Consider the following 19,429-nt stretch of genomic DNA (forward strand, 5'->3'; position numbering starts at 1 on the left):
ATGGCGGATAGTCGCGAGCGGATCCGGGCACCGCCGCGGGACGGCCGGGAAGGTTTCACCAGTCCCCGGCAGGTGCTGAGGCGGCTGATGCTGCTGTCCGAGGGTCGCCAGTATCGCGAGGCCGCCACCGTCGTCGGACGTCTCGGGCCGTCCGTGTTGCGCTCGGTCGTCGCCGAACTTCCGATGGACATTCTGATCGAGGCGCTGCCCCACAGCACCTACCTGCTGGAGTCGTTCTTCAACCGGTAAGTGCCACTTCCCGGGCTTCGTCGGCAGCAGCAGAGTGGAGAAAGACGTCTCATTTCCGAGGATGCCCGCCTGCCGACGACGAAGCTAGCGATTTCTCAATTCGATCCGATTCCGCGGTCAGTACTTTCACCATTCTGGAATCGCTGCTGATGCCCTTTCCTTTAGGAAAAATGCCCTCCCTTTTCGAACTGGCGAACCGCGGGCCAGCGGGAAGACAATAATGAAACGAATCGCCCTCGGGAGTGTCCAAAACCGGCAACGGCACATACGCACGGAGCAAAAGGAGTCGTAGAATGGCAAATTTCGCCAATTTATTATCGATCGTCGGACGTTTGATTAATGGAGGCTGAAATGAAAAGTTGTTTTTCTTTGGCCACTTGCCGACCCGCCGTGCCGAGTGTGTGTTAAGGTCAAACCAGTTCTCGGCACCGGAAGGTTCGACGACCCCCAGCAAACGATAAAGATATGCTAAGCCAAAAGAAAGTGTGCCCACGAGTGTGTGTATGTGCGTTTCTATCTGCGTCGACATTCCGCGCAGATTTTTATGACGGTTTTGTGTCAGCAAGCGAACGTCAGGACTCCGAATCGACTCTGGCGGTGGCTTTTGCAGCCTCTCTTTAACGTAGTGCGGTGAAATGTTTGCAGACGATAGGGATAGGTCCACTCAACCGTCGGTTAGCATCTCACCAAAAAAGTTAATGTTTAAATGCCTTTGCATACACCGGCCGCTACATGGACAGCTTTCACTTGTCACGATCATCGGACCCGTTTAGATGACGGTCGACCCGAAGGAAGCTGGCGGGGAAATTATTTAGCAAATTTTGGCACCCCAGCTTTTTCATTGGGATTCCGATCCGACCCAACACCCCGGTGCGGGGATTTTTGGCCGCGCTCGTTGGACAACTGTCACCCAACGGGAATGTTTGAATGGCGCGAGTGACAACGAATTGAAAATAATCAATTTCCCTACCGACACCTGCTGCGTGAAAGCATTAAGATGAAAAAAAATACGCACCAGACAAACGGACAAGGGCAGGAAAAGAGACGACTTGCTTGAGAGCTCGAGGGAAAAGTGCGACACGATAACGGTATTGATCGCGAGAGATGGAAGTGGAAGCTGAAAAATTTACATGCGGAATCGGTGTCCACAATCGGCGCTCGTTAGCGGCGGTCGCGAGCGCCAGTTTTGTCCACTGGACATCGCACTTCGTACGCGAGTTGATTTTATTTTAAACTCACAAACAAATTAGGACAGCGCACACAATCGCGTCTCCATTGACTGACTCCATCCCTATTCGAAATCCGGCCTATATTCATTAGTTTTTAATCAGAGGAATGTAACGTGATCGAATCGAATAAACCGAGCTGCAAGTACTCCGCACCGCCCGATTGCACTTGATCGACCCCCGAGCCGGGAAATAGGCCACTGGGCTCGGAATAGTTCGAGCATTCAAATAGTTTAAAACCTCACTTTAATTACGGTTGCTGCTTGCAGTAAACCAATCCATCAGTATCGGCCTGTAGGCCCTCGGATTGACCTTAATTACTTTTCGAAGCTCTTTTTGCCACGATATGTATGATCGCAATGTAGATCGTCGGCCATAGCGGACAAAAGAAAACAAAACTCCTTCCTTCCCGAGAGGCCAAAGTTTAATCGTTCGCTCGAGCTCCCGAGGGAAATTGGTTTCTGCTCTCTGTTCCCGGGAAGGAAATCGAACGGGATCCGTTATCAGCGATCTCGCATGACTTGTTCCAAAGCCAAAGCTTGTGCAATGCTGTTTTTGGAAAGGTAGGAATGTACGGCGCTAACAGTATTGCGTAGAAAAACAATATCTCTCGCACACGCAAGGGTACTAACCGTAGCTTCATACTAAGTATGCTGTTAATTGACCTGCGCACGGGAACCTAAATGCGGTCGGTGAAATCATTAATCATCGCGTGGACGAGCCGGAGAAAATTAATGGAATTTCTGTCGGTGTTTGCCCCAACTCCCTGAAGCACGCTTAGAACTCATCGTTAGACATCGAGACAGGTCTTTAAAATTTCTGCATTCTACTTTTTCTTTCACAGACTTAATGCCGTCGTGGCCACACCGCGGCCGGATGTCCCATGCGAGGCCATCATGTGGCATATGGTGAAGCTGTTCAGCAACCCACACGAGACGGGGCTCAGGCAGCGGTGCACCAAGCTCGCCCAGGCCATCGGAATATGGCAGCCGTCGTTGCGTGACTCGCTGCTGGCCCGCCGAAAACAGCTCGACCAGGCCATCCAGGGGCTTGGCGTGCACGGACTGACGGCGGACCAAACCGGTAGCCTCATCTCGCTGCACGTGGCGCTGAAGAACGAGCTGCAGCGGCACATCGACACGTACAAGACTGCCATCCACAAGCTGGAGGAGCTAAGCCCGGTCACGGCCAACCAAGACCCGGCCCAGTCCTCCCACCAGCGCCTCCTGGCGATCAACTACGGTGACATCCAGCAGCGGCTGATCGACAACAAAACGCTGCTGACCATGCTCGACAAGCCCGCCCTGAAGCAGCTCGGGCTGCTGGTGGAAAATCTGTCCCAGCGCGTCCAGAACGACAAGGAAGTGCTGTTCTGCGTCGGTCAGATCCGGCGTACCGACACGACCGCAAACACCGAGGAGCGCCCGGCGGCCGGACTGCTGATGAACTACTCGCGCGGCTGCGAAACCGTGCTGGGTCTGATGGGACCGCTGGCGATGCCTCCGGCCAGTCCCACCAGCAACAGTCCCGGATGCAACAGCAGCAGCGGCGGAAGTGACGGTTACCACTCCGACTCCGATGTGGACGAAACTAAGTATGGTCCAGCGGCAGTTTCTCGCTTTCGCACGACCCTTTTACTAATGATAGCCTTGCGGCTACGGTTTCTTCCTGTTTTCGCCCTCCGTTTCGAACAGCTCCGAATTGGTGCGACAGTATAGCGTGATGTACAGCAAAAACAGAATCGACACGCTGGACTCGTTGAATGCGCTCCCGCAGCTCAAGCACGCTCATCAGCTGAAGGCCAAGATACTGTTCTCCATCATCGTGGTAAGTGTTGTGCACAATAATCAATTTTTCGGGGAACAATCTGGAAGGAGCCGGAACCTCACATTCTGTTTTCATTCCATTGCAGCTAGCGTTCCGTGCATGCCACGGTCTAAAAGAACGCAAAGTGCTCGAAGTACGGAGAACGTTGTACGTGCTGGATGCCAACGATGACGCCACGGCCGCCCTGGATCGGGCCGTGCGCCAGCAGCTAAAGGAGACGGCGGACCGCTTCCCGATGGGTGACGTCGAGCGGCAGGTTGCCAATCAGGTCCTGTCCACGCTGCACGAGTACCCTTGCCTGGAGGCCTGCATACCGCTGATACACTACATCAGCGACTGTGTGCGATTAGCGTGGCGCATGGTCAACCAGACCAACCCGTACTATCTCGACACAGACTTTACGCTCGGTAGGTTCGACGCCATGTCCAGCTCGTGGTTCTTTGACTCACCAACGTTCTCCATCCATTCGCAGGACTTCTACAACCGGAGAAGCACGAACGGTACCCGATATCGGAGAAACGGTCCGACATCATCCGTGCCTTCCTGTGGCCAGCTCTGATGCAGAATGGACACTGCGTGTATAAAGCCGTCGTCGCCACCTGAAGTCCGAACCCAAGCGGTTGGCTTTAAACAGGCCGTTGTACATAGAAACTCGTTGTCTTTTAAGAGGTGTCTTTTTAATGTGGAAATATAATTTTATTAGCATACTGGTCGATTCTTCTCTTCAATTCAACTCGCCATTCTTAGGCGCTAAGTCCGAAAGCTGAAGAGGGATCAGCTGGAGTTTCACCGTCGTTGTCGCGCGGGTGCACTCGAGGGCATGCAGTTGATAGTAGCGTACGATGTCGGTGGGAAATTTGAAGCGCTTTTCCGGCTCCTTTTCCAAACCCAGCGCGTACATGCCGTTGAGGCCGGCGTGACGGATGAACAGATGAAAGTATGTCCCACAAGCCCGAATCGACAATATGTAACGAATGTGTTCGTGCTAACGAGAGGTAAAAAGTAATCATACATCATTAATATTATTTTAAAGTCTTAGAAACACGCTTACTTACTTTTAACTTAAACGGCCGCACCAGGCAAGTTCCTGCGGGGCGATCCTTAAGCAGGAGTTCACTGTAATGGCGATCGATATCGTAGAAGAAAGGCTCCAGCTCGACGGTGTCGTTAATCACAACGTACCGTGGTTTATTTGCCAGTGAGAGCGTAGGACGGACGCTCGGGTTAGTTGACTCTTCCACTGCAGGGTTCGGTTGCACTGATTTGTACTGCTCACTGGCTTCCGATTGCACTTCTAAATCCTTCCTGCACCGGCAATACACAATGTCCCTGATGCTTTCCGAAAATCGATCGAACAAATTGACGATCAGGTGGTACGAAACGTGCAGACAACAGCAGCAACCCATCCCGCAATCCCGAGAGAGTAGTTGAAATTGAAAGCAAAGAAAAAAGATCGCAGACACAAGAGACCTTTGCACCGTCGACCTTACCAGACTAGGATAGAATCACAACTAACGTGCCTGAGAACCGGCGTTGCATTGAGCAGTTACAGGCCTTTGCCAGGGAACCGTAGCACACCATGTGTGTTTTAAAGTTTTTGTTACGACGGTTGTCATTTGTTACAGAATTGTCGAGCAGCAAACGCCAGGAAAGTGTGCAAATAGTAACGGGCCGAATCAAAGAAGAAGCGAATGAACTCGTTCGTGGGCTCCATCCCGGGTTACCAGATGTTTTGCGAGATTAATTTTCTCTGTGCTACCAATACATTTAATTGCATGCAGTTTCATAACTGGTTACTTATTCGGTTTCTATGAATGAAGATTTTATTTTCTAACAATTTATTGAAATTTTATTGGTATGGTAATAAATAATATTTAACTTATCCGTCGTATCCAATATCATACCCTTCGCAAGCTCGTAGGTGGATCTTACAGGTACAGAGAATGAAGAATATGGTAGGTTATTTCAATCTGTTGCGACGTTTTCCGCTGTGAAAGGAATGCATATTCACTGTTGCTTGGCACTGAGCTGGATATCGATGAAAATTATTGACGAAATATTTTTCCAACTTTCAAAAAGAAAGAAACCCTTCACTTGCACACGTTTTTCTTGCAAAATATACACCGTAAATTGAAAACTATTAGTTTTTTAATGCACTTACGAAAGCTGGCAAATTTTTTTCTGGCTACATAATGCTCTTGACATTTGAAAATAATTAATATGGCGGTTTTTCGTCTTACGCCATCAAATGAAGCATTAAAAATCAATTATAGTCCATCAAGTGAAGCATATGATTTGAAGTTCACCACTTTGGCAACGTTTTGAGCCACTAAGAACATTTCAGTATTTATCTGCCAGAGCCTTGTTGAAGCATAATACGGAATAAAAATCAATGTAAATCCTACATTACATGTTTTTATTATGAAAGAAAGTAAAACACACAAATTTACGATTGATTGTTGCAGTTACCTGTTTGTTTTGCATCTCTTTTGCATACATGCCGGCGACAAAGCAATGTAGCAGAAATATTTCAAAGCAACGGAAATATTTCAAAAGTCGTTGCAATTCGTAATTTGGAACAATCACGCACGTGCGCTTCATTTTGAAAAACAAATTCAATAAAAAATCACGGCTTTAGCAACTGATGAGTAAGTATTTACATTTCTTTTTTTAAGTGGCACAACATCCCCTAAGGCCCCCGAAGAGAATTACTTTGACTGCATGAAGGTGTAGTAAATTACACATCGATGGCCAGCCATTCGCAATACCGCGAGGGGCCACAAGCCTCTAACCTCGCACTACTGCTGCGCCATGGACACTTCCGTTTATGCTTTTCTTTACCATTTACCAAAATCAATTCTAAAGTGGTTCTAAGGGTTATAACTTGAAGAATAATCTTCTATTTTATTCTATTTCCAAGTATAAAATCTGAATATATACAAAATCTAAAATAAGTATCACATCAATCTTCAAAAATTTAACCTTTTCATATTTGCTAATAATTTATGAATATTGTCACATATTTGAGGGACAAGAATATATAAAGACTCGTTTTCTGCCCAGATCACCGGTTGTATGTAAAGCAAAATCTTAATCGTAGCGTAATTTGCGCTGCAATTAGAGCGGATAATTATGCTGCGACACTAATTGACTCTTTTCTTTGTTGACATAGGGAACTCCCTCACACGGCACCCTTCTCCAATTCCGCGGGCCGACTTCTAACATAACCCCTCCCTCTCGCTTGGCGTGAGGTGGTGCCAAGCTGATAACAAGTTGAATATTACCGCCCAGCAGCACCGCGCAGTGTTTAAATTGTATGAACCCCGCTGTCCACAACATCAACTGGCCTGCGAAGCTGTCCACTTTGCCCGACAATTTGCTTCCCTGGCAACGATGAAAGTGAAAAGCCCCCGCGTTTGCGCTTATAGCAACCGTAGCACGGTCTTGAGCTTTCGATCAAGGAACGGTCAATGTCAGGTTAATAACCACCACGCTAAACTAGCTCGTATTTGCGCAAAGGCCGGCGTACCTCCTGAGGCTATGGCTTCTGATCTCTTTACGCGGAACGAGCTGAAACGAACTGGCAACAGCCGTGACACGAGCCGGTAACTATCGGTTTTGCCAGCCAAAAGCGGGTTGGAGGGTAAAAATGATAATTTAACAACTGTCACGTCACGTGAGCATACTCGCATCCGACAGCTGATGAGTGATAATCCGACAGGCTGTAGTAATGTCCGGCAGAGTCTGTACATTAAAACACTCTGTGGACTCACTGAGCACGGTTTACAAGATTAATTGATTACATCTATAATGTATCGATTAGGAATGTCGGTAATGGCACCGTTCCGATTTGTTTACATGAGTTCGAAAAGCTGCAGTTTCCATTTCTTTCACCTCCACCGATGATGTAATGCAATGCATCTACGCCATGGGGGGGCTCATGAAGATTGATTTTACTGTACTAGAACTTAGGTTATATCTGTTTAACAGTACAGGTGGACTGCAAAAATATATAAGTAGTTAAATTAAACATTTCAACCTCGTTTTCATAATCAGTAAGATAGCAACATAAAGAAAACAATTAAAATAAAGCGTGTTTTTTCCTCTTTAAGGATGATTTAAAATTCATAATCACACTTCTGCTTGCCCCAATATTTTCCTTCTACATAAGTATCGAAATAATATCTTTATGTTGATCCCCGGGAACAACCTAAAGCCCCTAAACATAGCGTGCTGTTCGCTGTTAAATCGAGCCCACGCCAAGCGTGGCGTTTGACTGTAGCGTGTAGTTCCGCGAAGTGCTGCACGTGCCCAGAGATGTCTTATCAACCATTCAACAGTGGCTTCTAACGGTGCATTAATGTAATAATGATCATATGCCTGTCTTGCAATGGTTTTAACGAGCCGATTACAATTGACTGCTGATTCTCGACGTCGGTTACTTATTCGTGTTTAAGTTTAAAAACAATTTAATCGTGTTGATTCTACTTGATAACGGTACATAAACGTGCCATAAACAAGCCCACTTCTTGCCAGTTTGTTATTGTTGCTGTCTCGGTCGTACCTGTTTCCGAGTAACATGGGAAAACCCGACGTGCTCGAAAATTTCTTTCTCTTTCCTGTTCCACTGGGAAAGCTCGCTCGACCCAATATCGCTTGCACCCTACGGATGACCGCAGGCGGCAATGACACCATAACTGCACCACCGACATCTGATGCAAGCCAAGTGATGGGTTTCATCAGCCATTAAACCTCCCCGTTCTGGAGCGCATCGATCCACCCGAGATTGTGCTCACGTCAATAGCGAACAACAACACACCGCCCAAAAACCAGAGCCAAAGTTCAAGATTTCCCCGCTCGCCGGTCGGATAAAATCTCGAGTCCATCTCCAGACTCTGCAAGACTTCATGGCGCCGCCACAGATGACGCACCAGTTAAAGGTCGTACCGGATGAGTCCGGACCGGTTTGGTGCGGTTAGCGGCGTCGCCAGTACTTTTTCCATCGCCAAGGCAGACTGATAATTGGCCCCACGGTTCCCGACGGGAGACAATAATTTGTTGATACGCACGTTCAAAAATAAACAAAGATTTTGTCAGACGAAATGTGAGTAAACCTCTTCAGGGCTATCAGCGGTCAGGGAGCTGCAAACCTCCGAAGGACGTTCCGTCCTCCCTTCCCGGGACCACTTGCTGCCACCGCCGGTAGCAACGACCCACCCCATAGGGGGCCGTTATCAATCAATCGTGTTGGTCAGAAGCATAACAACCATCCCTGTGAGATGAGATGACGTTGGTTCAAGTGGATGGGATCTGTTTCCACCCTTCGAACGGCAAGCGACGTCAAGGGAAATCGGTGCCATGTGACTCCACGCGGATCCACAGCTTCCACAGAGCATGCGCCTGATTTTCCGATGGCGGGGATTTCCCTTGCACCCGTGTACGTCATCGGGGAAAAGGTATTGAATCGTACGATGCTCAGAGAAAATTCATCCCCGCAAACCACCCTGTCCCGGAGCAGGATAACGGCTCGTCAGGACTTTCGTGCGTGCATATACACACACACATACAAACAATCATCCGTGAAGTACACGTCAGAGCCAAACTCTGCCACTTCCGCTGAACGCTCGAAGTCATTCGCTTCGGAAAACGCCAACGGTGAACATTCGCTCCGTTCGTGTCTTCCAATCTGCAAACCTTCCGTTCGGTGTGAAAAACATTAGAAAAAGTATCAACGCCCTCCACAAAGTGTGAATAGTAAAACTAGTACGTCGCCCAAAGGTGTGTGCCCATTTTAAAGCCAGGTAATGGTTGATATTGACGAAGGTCAAGAAGAAAATTTCCCTCTCGGGTTTCGGTTTCTATCTCGAAAAACGTGCTGCGTATCATTTTTTCGCACCGAAGCGAAGCGAGGAAATCGTGAAAATCAATTATGCTACCGTCAGTGGAAGTGTTTGTCTGCAGCGATGTTTAGCAGAAAAGAGAAATGATGACTGCGTTCGACAGAGTGCCATTCATATTCCGCGAGATATGATGAGCTTGTTGTGTTGGTTGATGAAAATGGATTTAGTTCGGTTCGGTTATGTTTCTCGCTTTCTCGACGTTAAATATTCATCTCAAGCGCACTGCGACTCCTCAAGGTGTCACGTGACTGGTGTGATGTTTTTTTTTATCCCCCCCAGAGGTGACCGGTTCGATGGGTGCCAATGCCGTGGAAGGAAAAACCCACCACATCAAGAAATACCCAGCAACGTCACATTACGCCTACACAGTGCGTTTTACCTTTAGGGAAGAGGGCAAGAAAAAAGTCAGATAGATGAACACAAAAAGTAATAAACCCACCCAACTTGTGGCTACTTGTTGCACAAAAGCTATTTTCACTTTCATTATCAACTTGGCTGGTGCAGAAGAAAACACAGAAGATAAACCACTCGCTAGATAAACTCAGTCTGCACCAACAACGCCTCACGAAGATCACGTTTATTATTTTATTATTCGCTCGCAGATTGACGTCGTGCCGAGTGATAATTAAAGGTGAACAATTTGGGTTTGTGAAAGGGTACTATACTACTGGGACCAACCCGTCGAAAAAGGCTCTTGGTATGATTCTTATTGCAATACCCCGAAAGCCCAATGTGGCGTTGAAAGTTGATGAGCCTTGGTGATGCTAACGATCTGTCAAGGTTAAACCACAGTGCAGAAACGGTCAAGCGGTCGTGCTAAACAGTTGCCATGAAGTACGGGTGATTAAAAATGATTAAATTTACATGATTTATCGTAGCATATAACAATGAAGCTATTCATGCAACTAGACACTAAACGGTTCTTGCCTGGATTTCGCCTCCTCCTAGAGGTTAGATTTAAGGCAAAATATATGGAACGTGACTCAACACGTTTGAAAAACACCTTGGAAACAGATGAATTGTTTTTCTCCATCACCTGCGGAGCTACGGAGTGGGCGCCAAAAACACGCCGGACGGTTACGTACGAAAAACTCGTTCCGAAGAATATTCGAATATTCGGAACCTGCTGGCAGAAAATAACAAACAAACCCACAACGCAACCTCGGTTCCACCGGACAGCGTCGGGTTCGATGGAAGACGTCACTGCGGGTCGCGGATCGGAGCGCGGACGCGAAATACGTGAGATTACCTCCCTTTCCCTTCCCAACCTGCCGGCTCGATCGTTTTCTCGCTGGCGCGTTATCAACCGAGGGGGGATGGAGGAATAGGCCGCCCCAACAATCCACGCCATCCCGTTCTCTCTGCCCCTCGCGGGGTTGTTTTGTAAAGGGGTCGAAAGATTCTGTTCTGAGAGTCTTGCGTGCGGCGAGGCGGCTGAGTTCTTAGGATCGCACGCCGTACGATGGCGCTCTCGTGCGGCCGTTTGAGTGGCCGTTAGGAGCCGCACGGCGGCACGGTCTGCCAGCGTTAGACGGTTTCGCCTGGCATTCGAACGTCGGCCGTCGTACGTGGTGGAACGGAAAGCCCGCGAAAACCATTCCCCGCTTGTGGAACACCGGAGCCTTTTTTCCCAAGGCTCATTCGTGTGGACTGTGTGAGTGATAGTGAATCGTTGTGGAAAGCGAAATTTTATTTCAAAAATCCTTTCCGGTGTGCTTCCCACCGTGAAGTGCGTAGAAAACAACCAGTGAAGGTATGTGCGCGGTAGTTCTGGGGGAATGTTTTTAAAAGCCCTCCTGTTCCTCGTGCGAAGCGATGAATAATCGTTTCGAGCCGACCCTTTTCTTGTGCTGATGTTTTAAGATGGCCTTGAAACTTCCCTTAATTCAACGGTGCACGTCGCGACGCCTTCCTTTCCCCACCCCGTCGTCTACCGTTGACGCCGTTGATCCTCGTTTGTGTGCATAGGGAAGGAAGTCCTGTAGTCGGGACCGCGTCTCCGGTAGGAAAAACCGTCCGAAAGGATGTTTGGTGCGAAATTTAAATAACCTGGCAAATACTTGGACGCGAAACTATCGCACACGTGTACGGACGGTTCCGCGAAACGCGCGTTACGCACATGTGGGGTTAGATCGGAGATTTCTTTCTCATCGCGTGTTGCTCTTCCAAAGAGCCGGTAATGGTGGTTCCCGGTTACCTGCAAGTCGATCAAAATATCCCCGACCAGCGTGGCGTGTCGAAGAGGTTTCGGAAATGAATGCTTTTTTCTTCTCGCTGTTGCCAGGTTGATGGCTGTTTAAATAATGCCTCCAACCATATGTTCTTCCTCCCGCCATGCGGCTCTTCGAATCGTGAATAGAACAAACTCCTGGCCCTAACTCCACTCCGGCAGTGGATGTGGCGAACCGTCACGTTGCGTTTAGCGACGTCTTTTTAATTGGTCGAAGTTTTCTCGTCCATCCCGCCGGGAACTATCTCGAATTTCGTGCACGTATAGAGGTAAGGCACAATTGAACGACTCAAGCGTGGCGTCATATAAAGACAAGTGTGTCTTTCTGAAAATGCAGTCAGTCATTTGAAGGTGGCGCCTTATCCAGACAAAGAATGATCGGTGTACGTTCTATCGACAGCTGTTTGTGAAGGTCGGGGAGTATTCGAAACGAGATGAGTTCAATAGAACAGCCTTCCTGGTGATAGAGTTTATGGCCGCCCGACAAATAAGAAGTGTAATCAAGTAATGTACAATCGAATCCATAATGGAGCAGACCGTCGGATTCCTAGTGTGACGTCAAAATCCACGTCTATAAAAACAACATCAACACTACTGGCTATTTTCTGAGCCTCGTGGCATTGATAATCTGTTTAGTTTGTAATTTTCGGACATATTTGTCTTGAAGTTGCTGGATGGATTTCCTTCAGCTAAAAATAATTATTTGATTGAAAATTGAGATTTTAATAGATATCGGTTGATATTACTCTTTTGGGCAAATATTTGTCATGTTGAACAATGTCATTGTAATAAATTTTGTTTGAAAAAGATTTAATTTTGTAAAATTAATCTTGAATCATTTTCTAAATATTTGATTTTCAAATTTATTTCAAATAATAAACATTCTCAACTCGGGTGAGATATTTTTCTTGTTTGAAAACTGCTGAAGGGGCACTTTTTCGAAGCTTTTGAAATCAAATACTTTATTTATTTTATTCATTCGAAAATGGAGGCATAAAAAATTATAAAAATACCAAGCTAAACACAACCCAACTAATTTTCCAGCGATTGACCTCATCGATTTTTTTCTACAATCTAAATACTCCTTACAAATACATGTCTCCATCCTAAAAGCGACCTTACATGTCAAAAAAGGGAAACCCAACGTATCCTTTCTGCGAAAAACTTCAAAGGCTCGATCTTCGTTTAACGGTGAAGGCGGGAATCGGAGTTGTTTACGAGCTCCGGGTACGGTAGAACAGTGGGGCTAGTTTGACCGCACTTAAATTGCATGTAACAGAACCGACGGTTGATTTTGTTATTGCTCACACCTCCTGTCATCAGTGTTTGTTTGATTAGTGGCAGAAAATTATAGTACCCGAGGCCGAGTGAATAGATGGGGCGTTCAATGGCACCGGTTATCACGATATAATAATACGCTCGGAGGCTGCGGCTGGCAACAGCGAGTGATACACTGCTGTGCCGGTCCAATCAATCCGGCGGTCCTGTTTTGGCTTGGATAGTAATCCATGCGGTTTGTGTATTTTATCGCCCAGTCAACCGTTTGCTGTTTTTGGTGTTTCCGGATCGAGAGCCCCGACAGTGGATAGTGCAGCAAGCAGGATGGAGGACGAGGCACTGAAGAAGGACGAGCAGCGCAAGGACTCGCTGAAGAATGGTAAGGAAAATGGGGCGTCGGGCGGCGACGGTGGCGATATAGTGCTGAAGCCCAAAATGACGCTGGTCAACGGCATCACGGTGATCGTCGGGTCCATCATCGGGTCCGGCATTTTCGTCTCGCCAACCGGCGTCCTCATCAACACCGGCAGCGTCAACATGTCGCTGATCGTGTGGGTTATATCGGGCCTGTTTTCGATGGTGAGTATGCTTCCGTCACGGATCGTGCGATCGCGGACCAGATGCAAAACAGCTTTTTAATGATTTGCTAAACTTTACCCAACCGGTTTACGATGCCGTACACAAAAATCATCCGATCCGGAGACGGGTAGAGCGGTGCGAATGTGTGTGGTGGGGCAGCCCGCAGGCAGAAACTGCTACACCACAGGACTAATACGATCACAGGCGCACCGTTTATGGCACGGGCATCGTTTGTCTGCGGTCGCATCGGTTGGGCATAGGTTGAACGATAGCGAAATAGGGCAATATACATCGATGACCCTCGGTGGCGTGAGTCGCTCATCTATTCGCTTTCGATGCACTTGCAGGTCGGTGCGTACTGCTACGCCGAGCTGGGTACGATGATTAAAAAATCCGGCGCCGACTACGCGTACATCATGGAGACGTTCGGCCCCTTCCTGGCCTTCATTCGACTCTGGATCGAGTGCATGATCGTGCGCCCTTGCTCGCAGGCGATCGTCGCTCTCACCTTCAGCGTGTACGTGCTGAAACCGTTCTTCCCAGAGTGCCAACCTCCGGAAGACGCCGCCCGACTCCTCGCCGTGTGCTGTATATGTAAGTGTGATCTTGCCTCGGCGCGTAGAAGAAGAAAATAGCGCTATTTTAAGGATACGTCCCCGGGGGCGGGAAATTATAGACGCAAAACAAAACAATCCCATCAATTCCGGTTCACTTTACGGCGCCGACAAATGATAAGGGCTCCCATTCCGGTAAGCTTCCGCTAATATGGGAAACAACAAAATCCTACGCTCGCTTTCAAAGCGTTTATGCAAATCGCCGTCCCCGAAGCGGCAACGGTTTTCGTTTAACATTTTTTTCTATTTTGAACGTGGTAGCTATTTGATCAGGGTTGATTTTATTTTCCAATATATGTATCTCCTGCCCATCTTGTTTTAATACTGATTTATTTGTCTTGTCCTTCTCCAGTGGTGCTAACGTTCATCAACTGCTGGGACGTGAAATGGGCGACGGCCGTCCAGGACATCTTCACCTACGCCAAGCTGCTGGCGCTGTTCGTCATCATCGGAGCCGGCGCATACTTTCTGTTCCTTGGTAAGTTCTCACCCTTATCGACAACCTGTTTCCGTCGTGCGCGAGAACACCTCCACTGCATAAATCATCGACCACTGGTCGCCAGGTGCATCGGATCCAGCTTCCCGGTTCCCGCAGCAAACTGGTCGCACTCCCGATGCGCTCTGGTTGACGACAACAGCAGCATGGTGGTTACGAAGGCAAGCGACTTCGACGTCGCGAACTTTCACAAACTCCACGTGGAAACAATATCGCCGCGTGCGATGGGCCGAGCGAGATTTATTTGTTTGCTTTGCCCAACGGTTGATTCGGTTAAGGCTTTTCCGGATGAAGGTGGGGATTAGTGTTGACTTATTGTTGCCCACATGCCTGCGGCAGGGGTCTCCCATGACAACCGATACAATGTTCCGCATGTATGGCTATATCCCACCGGCGATCGTTGCTGTTGCCTAGCATTAGGCCAAGTAAGCTTTGATGTTCTGGGTGCAACTTTTATGAGACTTTATTGCATCAAGAACCCCGGTGGGTCACCGTTCCCCGTCCTTTCCCAGTACTTTTCTCTTCGGGATCCGGTACGTGAATTAAATTTAACACCCGCTTTATTCGAGGTTGCAATCCCATCGTGACTGAATTCAGCCGGACGGTTAAAAGACGCGTGATGGCGAGCTCTGAATGGAATCTTCGGAGGATACATTCGGTTTTTTTCCTTTCCTTCTTGATGGTGTCTTTCAAAAGAAATTGCCAAAATTGAACTAACAAATCTGAGCGGTCGCGCGTCTCGCGCATTCATTCCTTTGCGTGATTATGCCCCAGCTCCAAGAACCGACAACGCGTTGCAGCATATGCACTCTTCTTCTTCATCTTCTTTAGCGGTCATATTCGGAGTGACTGAACTGGCCCACCGTTCACCAATGCCTTCATCCTGCGTGCCGCATCGTTTATCTAGCCCACGTTCAATTAAGCTGATCTTGCTACCGTCGGGTTTCCGGCAGAAACGTGGCCATCGTTCTTTTCATCGGTTGGATTTTTTTTTCTTTTGATGTCATCTTTCGTTCAGTGCTATCGTGAACGCTAAATTTGATAATGACGACGATATATAGATCACTGTCTTCGTCTCGTGTGCCGCGTGATTTCATTTACTTCCAGTTTTTCAATGTTGGTTTCTTTAGTTAAACAATTTGTATGCATTTTTTTATTATTAGGATCCGAAGCAAACGTATCACCACTTCTGGCTATTTGCTACACGGATAGTATATCGGATAAAATCTTTCTTGTATGTACAAGACGTACGTGTACAACCAAAACCTCCTCTATTTATTTAAATTCCTCTCTCAGTATGTTTGTGCGATTATGAATGAAAACATTATACTTTAAACCGTCCATTCCTGTGTTGTTTTTTTCTTCCATCCAAAAGTATTGCGTAGATGCGCATCTGCCATATTCCAGCTGGAGCTGCCATTCCGGTATTTTGCGATTAAATTATCCACGTCCTCCTCTCTCGCCCCCAGGCAACACGGAGCACTTCACGTTCAATAATACCAAAACCGAGGTGACATCGCTGGCTTTGTCCTTCTACTCCGGACTGTTTGCGTATAACGGCTGGTAAGTTTATTTGTCGTCGGTTTCTTCCTATTTCTATTGTGATTTGTCGTGGGTTTCTTCCGATTTCCACCCTCGCCTCGGTAATGTTGTTGTGTCCTGGTTTTTCGCAACGAGCTGCAAGGACAAGGACTGGGGCTTCCGACGCAACGTTACGCGGGCAGCAGAAGCGATATAAAAATATTGAAGAAAAAGCGCGCTAGGAAGAAACAGAAAGCAACCAGCAATGACACTAATCCTCTTTTCCACTATCCCTTCGTCATGCCGACGCACGCAGGAACTATTTGAACTTCATCATCGAGGAGCTGAAGGATCCGGTGAAGAATTTGCCCCGCGCCATCGCCATCTCCTGCACGCTGGTGACGGTCGTGTACGTGTTTACCAACGTGTCCTTCTACACCGTCCTGTCGCCGGAGGAGGTGCTCGGCTCGGAGGCGGTCGCCGTCACGTTTGCCGACCGAGTGTTCGGCATGTTTGCCTGGACGATACCGGGTACGTTTCGCCGCGTCATTTCCCGGATCGAATTTCCCTTCCGCGTGACGCACAGCACACCATAACCTTTCATCGATGCTTTTGTTTGATCCTTGTTTCCTCCACTCCACCCCGCACGCACACTGCAGTGTTTGTCGCCCTCTCGACGTTCGGAGCCGTGAACGGTATTTTGCTGACCTCGTCCCGCCTGTTCTACGCCGGCGCGTGCGAAGGCCAGATGCCGGAGATCCTGACGATGATCCAGATCCAGCGCCTCACGCCAACACCGGCCGTGCTGATTATGGCGCTGCTGTCCATGCTCTATCTGACCGTGTCGGATATATTCGCCCTAATTAATTACGTCGGATTTGCCACATGGGTAAGTGCTGACACTGTCATCCAAGGCCGCACCAGTCAATTCTAACAACCCGGCTTTGTGTGACCTTTTGATTTCCCTAGTTGAGCATCGGTGGAGCTGTCCTGTGCCTTCCGTGGCTCCGGTGGAAGCAGCCCAACCTGGAGCGCCCGATCAAAGTGAATCTCATCTTCCCGATCCTGTATCTCATCGCCACCGTGTTCGTTACCGTCGTGCCGATGATTGCCAGCCCGGTCGAGACGGGCTACGGTTGTCTCATGATCCTGTCCAGCATTCCCGTCTACTGCATATTTATCGCGTGGAGAAACAAACCGAAATGGTTCAACCGTTCGATGGGTAAGAAACGCCGACCTCGAGTGTCGCCCTTGGCAGTCCGCGCAGCGTGACATTTAGAATCAACTGTTTTTCCAATCCAAACGTCCCCTCCCTCGCCCTACGGTCCTTCCACAAACTCCACATCCTCATGCCCAGAACGAGCTTTTTGTAGAAGCTTCTTTCTCTCCCCAGAGGGCATCGAATCCCTTCCCGTTAATTTAAACTTGATTGGCATTAGAACGTACTTCGTCTTTAGTGAAATTGATTACTGTCTTCGTTTGCATCGCCCCACCTCTACCAACCACTCTATCTCTCTATCAAATCTTCTCTTTCTCTTTTTTCTTTTCTTTTCTGGAACAAATCTTCACAGGTGGATTTACGCAGAGTTTGCAAAAGTTAATGATGGTGGTGCGGCCAAAACAGAAATAAAATGCGAAAAGGTTTTTATCTTTGTTTTTAAGTTAACTCCTACGTTTAAGTGCGGTATTGTTTGTCCATTTCGTTATAACTTTTGCCCCGCCCTGGGGGATACTAACCTAGCCTAAGATACTGGTGAATCTTTCGGAATGGTTTTTGCATTTTTCTACTTTCATTATCGATACGTTTGCATGGTTCGAGAAAAATGAACGTATCTCGTAAAGCGTTACCAATCAATGCAGGTTGGCATTTGTGAACACTTAAACGATCATTTTTCTCATTTCTTTATATTATATAATATATTTACAATACTATTCAATCAAACTAAAAATTCAAAAGAAAATATGCACCAGAACAAATTTTCTTCGACCAGTAGCACGCACCATGATCAAAACTTACGATGTTTCAAGCACCATTTTATCTCTATCAACTAACTATAAAAAAATGCATTAAATTTTCGTCCAATACTAATTGATTTATTTTTACTCCCGTTTTTTCGTTTCATCCTACGTGCGCAGTGGCATTGACTCGGTTCCTGCAAAAAATGCTCATGGTCGTAGGAAAGACCAAACCAGCTCAGGTTTAAACATGTATGCACATCCTCACGGTCTTGCAAAGAGTTTGTCTTCATAAATCCCTTCACCCGTCCTCTTCCATCAAACCCACGTGCCGAAACCAAACCATTCCACGCAAACATTCCAAGTTAGAGTAGTCAGAAAGGGTGAAGGGTTATGTAAGGGTTTGTTTTTAATGTTTTGTTTTTTAATCTATTAGCTTTTATTGTGTTTACTTTATCACGTGTGTTTGCAAAAGGCTGTTGTAAAATGTAATTGTTTTAAAATTGCTGTATTTGTTTTTAAATTTGATTGATTTCAAATGTCTGTCACATGATCGAGGAATTGATTGATTAAGAAACTTGGCATTGGTGGTTTAGACAAAATGTTAACTGTTTGTTCTTGGAAGCTTAGGAAACTTGTTTCCTGTTGTCGCAAAGTGGGTGTTTTACCATTTAACCATTGGACCTGCGAACGAATGTGCATTACTCAACTGGTTGAATATGAATATTTATTGAAAACTGTCGAAGCAGTAAGACAACGACTAGAGTTCAAGGATCAGTTCTTAACCATAGTTAAATTCAAAAGTTAAAATAAGCAAACATGAAATTTTAAATATTTTAACAATAATCCATTATCCGTATCTTCCAATTGTTTTAGTTTCCGGACCGATTCGCGTGGCGGTTCGATCCGGAAGGTGCAACATGATCATATATTATCTTTTTATGGAAAGCACATATCAACATTTCAAAACAAATGATCCTAATTTAAACGATCATGTTGTGTTGTAATCAATTTTGTTTTATGCAAGGCTCAATCGTGAACCGTAGGAAAAGTTCATTATTATCAAACAATCGGTATGCTTCGTATAAATTCTAAAATAAAGCAAACAAATTAAAAAGAAATGTATGTAAAAGCAAACGAAAGTTGCAAGAAACGTATTCAAATTATAGCGAAAAGACTTTGTCGTTCCATATTTAGTATTGTTTTAAACGGAGCTTCCAAATGGCCGCTGATTTTTAATCGATGCTAAACCCGAATCAGCCAGCATCCTATCACCTATTGGCAGAAGACGACAAGCATTGGGAAAATGTGTGATTGTATTAAGAGATAGAGAAGAGCGCATGTCGCTCGGCAAGGAAGGCGCCGAAATGAGCTAAATTATTGACAATAATATACACACAAACACACACAAATTCGCAAAAAAAAACTTGTAAAAGAAAACGCATAAAATTACCCACAGGCCACACGGGAAAAGCGCTGTCCAATAAATGTATTATCATAATCCACCATCATGCTCGAATAGAGGAATATAACGTTAGGTGTCATATAGCTAT

General features: G+C 46.8%; 3 protein-coding genes across 5 annotated transcripts; 2 read left to right on the forward strand and 1 right to left on the reverse strand.

The window, feature by feature from the left end:
• LOC131259142 (uncharacterized) lies at positions 1–3,905 on the forward strand. The gene is made up of 5 exons (XM_058260568.1): positions 1–245; positions 2,320–3,069; positions 3,170–3,302; positions 3,388–3,709; positions 3,775–3,905. The coding sequence occupies exons 1-5, from the start codon at positions 1–3 to the stop codon at positions 3,903–3,905; spliced, it is 1,581 nt and encodes a 526-aa protein (XP_058116551.1).
• An 85-nt stretch (positions 3,906–3,990) lies between these two features.
• On the reverse strand, positions 3,991–4,708 carry LOC131271360 (uncharacterized). The gene is made up of 2 exons (XM_058272767.1): positions 4,358–4,708; positions 3,991–4,287 (listed from the first exon to the last, which is right to left on the reverse strand). The coding sequence occupies exons 1-2, from the start codon at positions 4,706–4,708 to the stop codon at positions 4,027–4,029; spliced, it is 612 nt and encodes a 203-aa protein (XP_058128750.1). The 3' UTR covers positions 3,991–4,026.
• An 8,027-nt stretch (positions 4,709–12,735) lies between these two features.
• On the forward strand, positions 12,736–19,414 carry LOC131260664 (Y+L amino acid transporter 2). Of its 3 annotated transcripts, XM_058262452.1 has the most exons (9): positions 12,737–13,289; positions 13,637–13,883; positions 14,256–14,381; positions 15,869–15,962; positions 16,237–16,451; positions 16,580–16,809; positions 16,890–17,142; positions 17,492–17,561; positions 18,057–19,414. In XM_058262452.1, exons 1-8 carry the CDS (start codon positions 13,035–13,037, stop codon positions 17,548–17,550), a joined length of 1,479 nt encoding a protein of 492 aa, XP_058118435.1. In that variant the 5' UTR covers positions 12,737–13,034; the 3' UTR covers positions 17,551–17,561; positions 18,057–19,414. The 3 variants fall into 3 exon arrangements, with proteins under 3 accessions (XP_058118436.1, XP_058118437.1, XP_058118435.1); XM_058262453.1 differs by lacking the exon at positions 17,492–17,561 and having other exon boundaries at positions 12,736–13,289; XM_058262454.1 differs by lacking the exon at positions 14,256–14,381 and having other exon boundaries at positions 12,736–13,289.
• Positions 19,415–19,429: the final 15 nt, after the last annotated feature.

The sequence above is a fragment of the Anopheles coustani genome, chromosome 3, assembly GCF_943734705.1.
Source record: "Anopheles coustani chromosome 3, idAnoCousDA_361_x.2, whole genome shotgun sequence".
NCBI lineage: Eukaryota > Metazoa > Arthropoda > Insecta > Diptera > Culicidae > Anopheles > Anopheles coustani.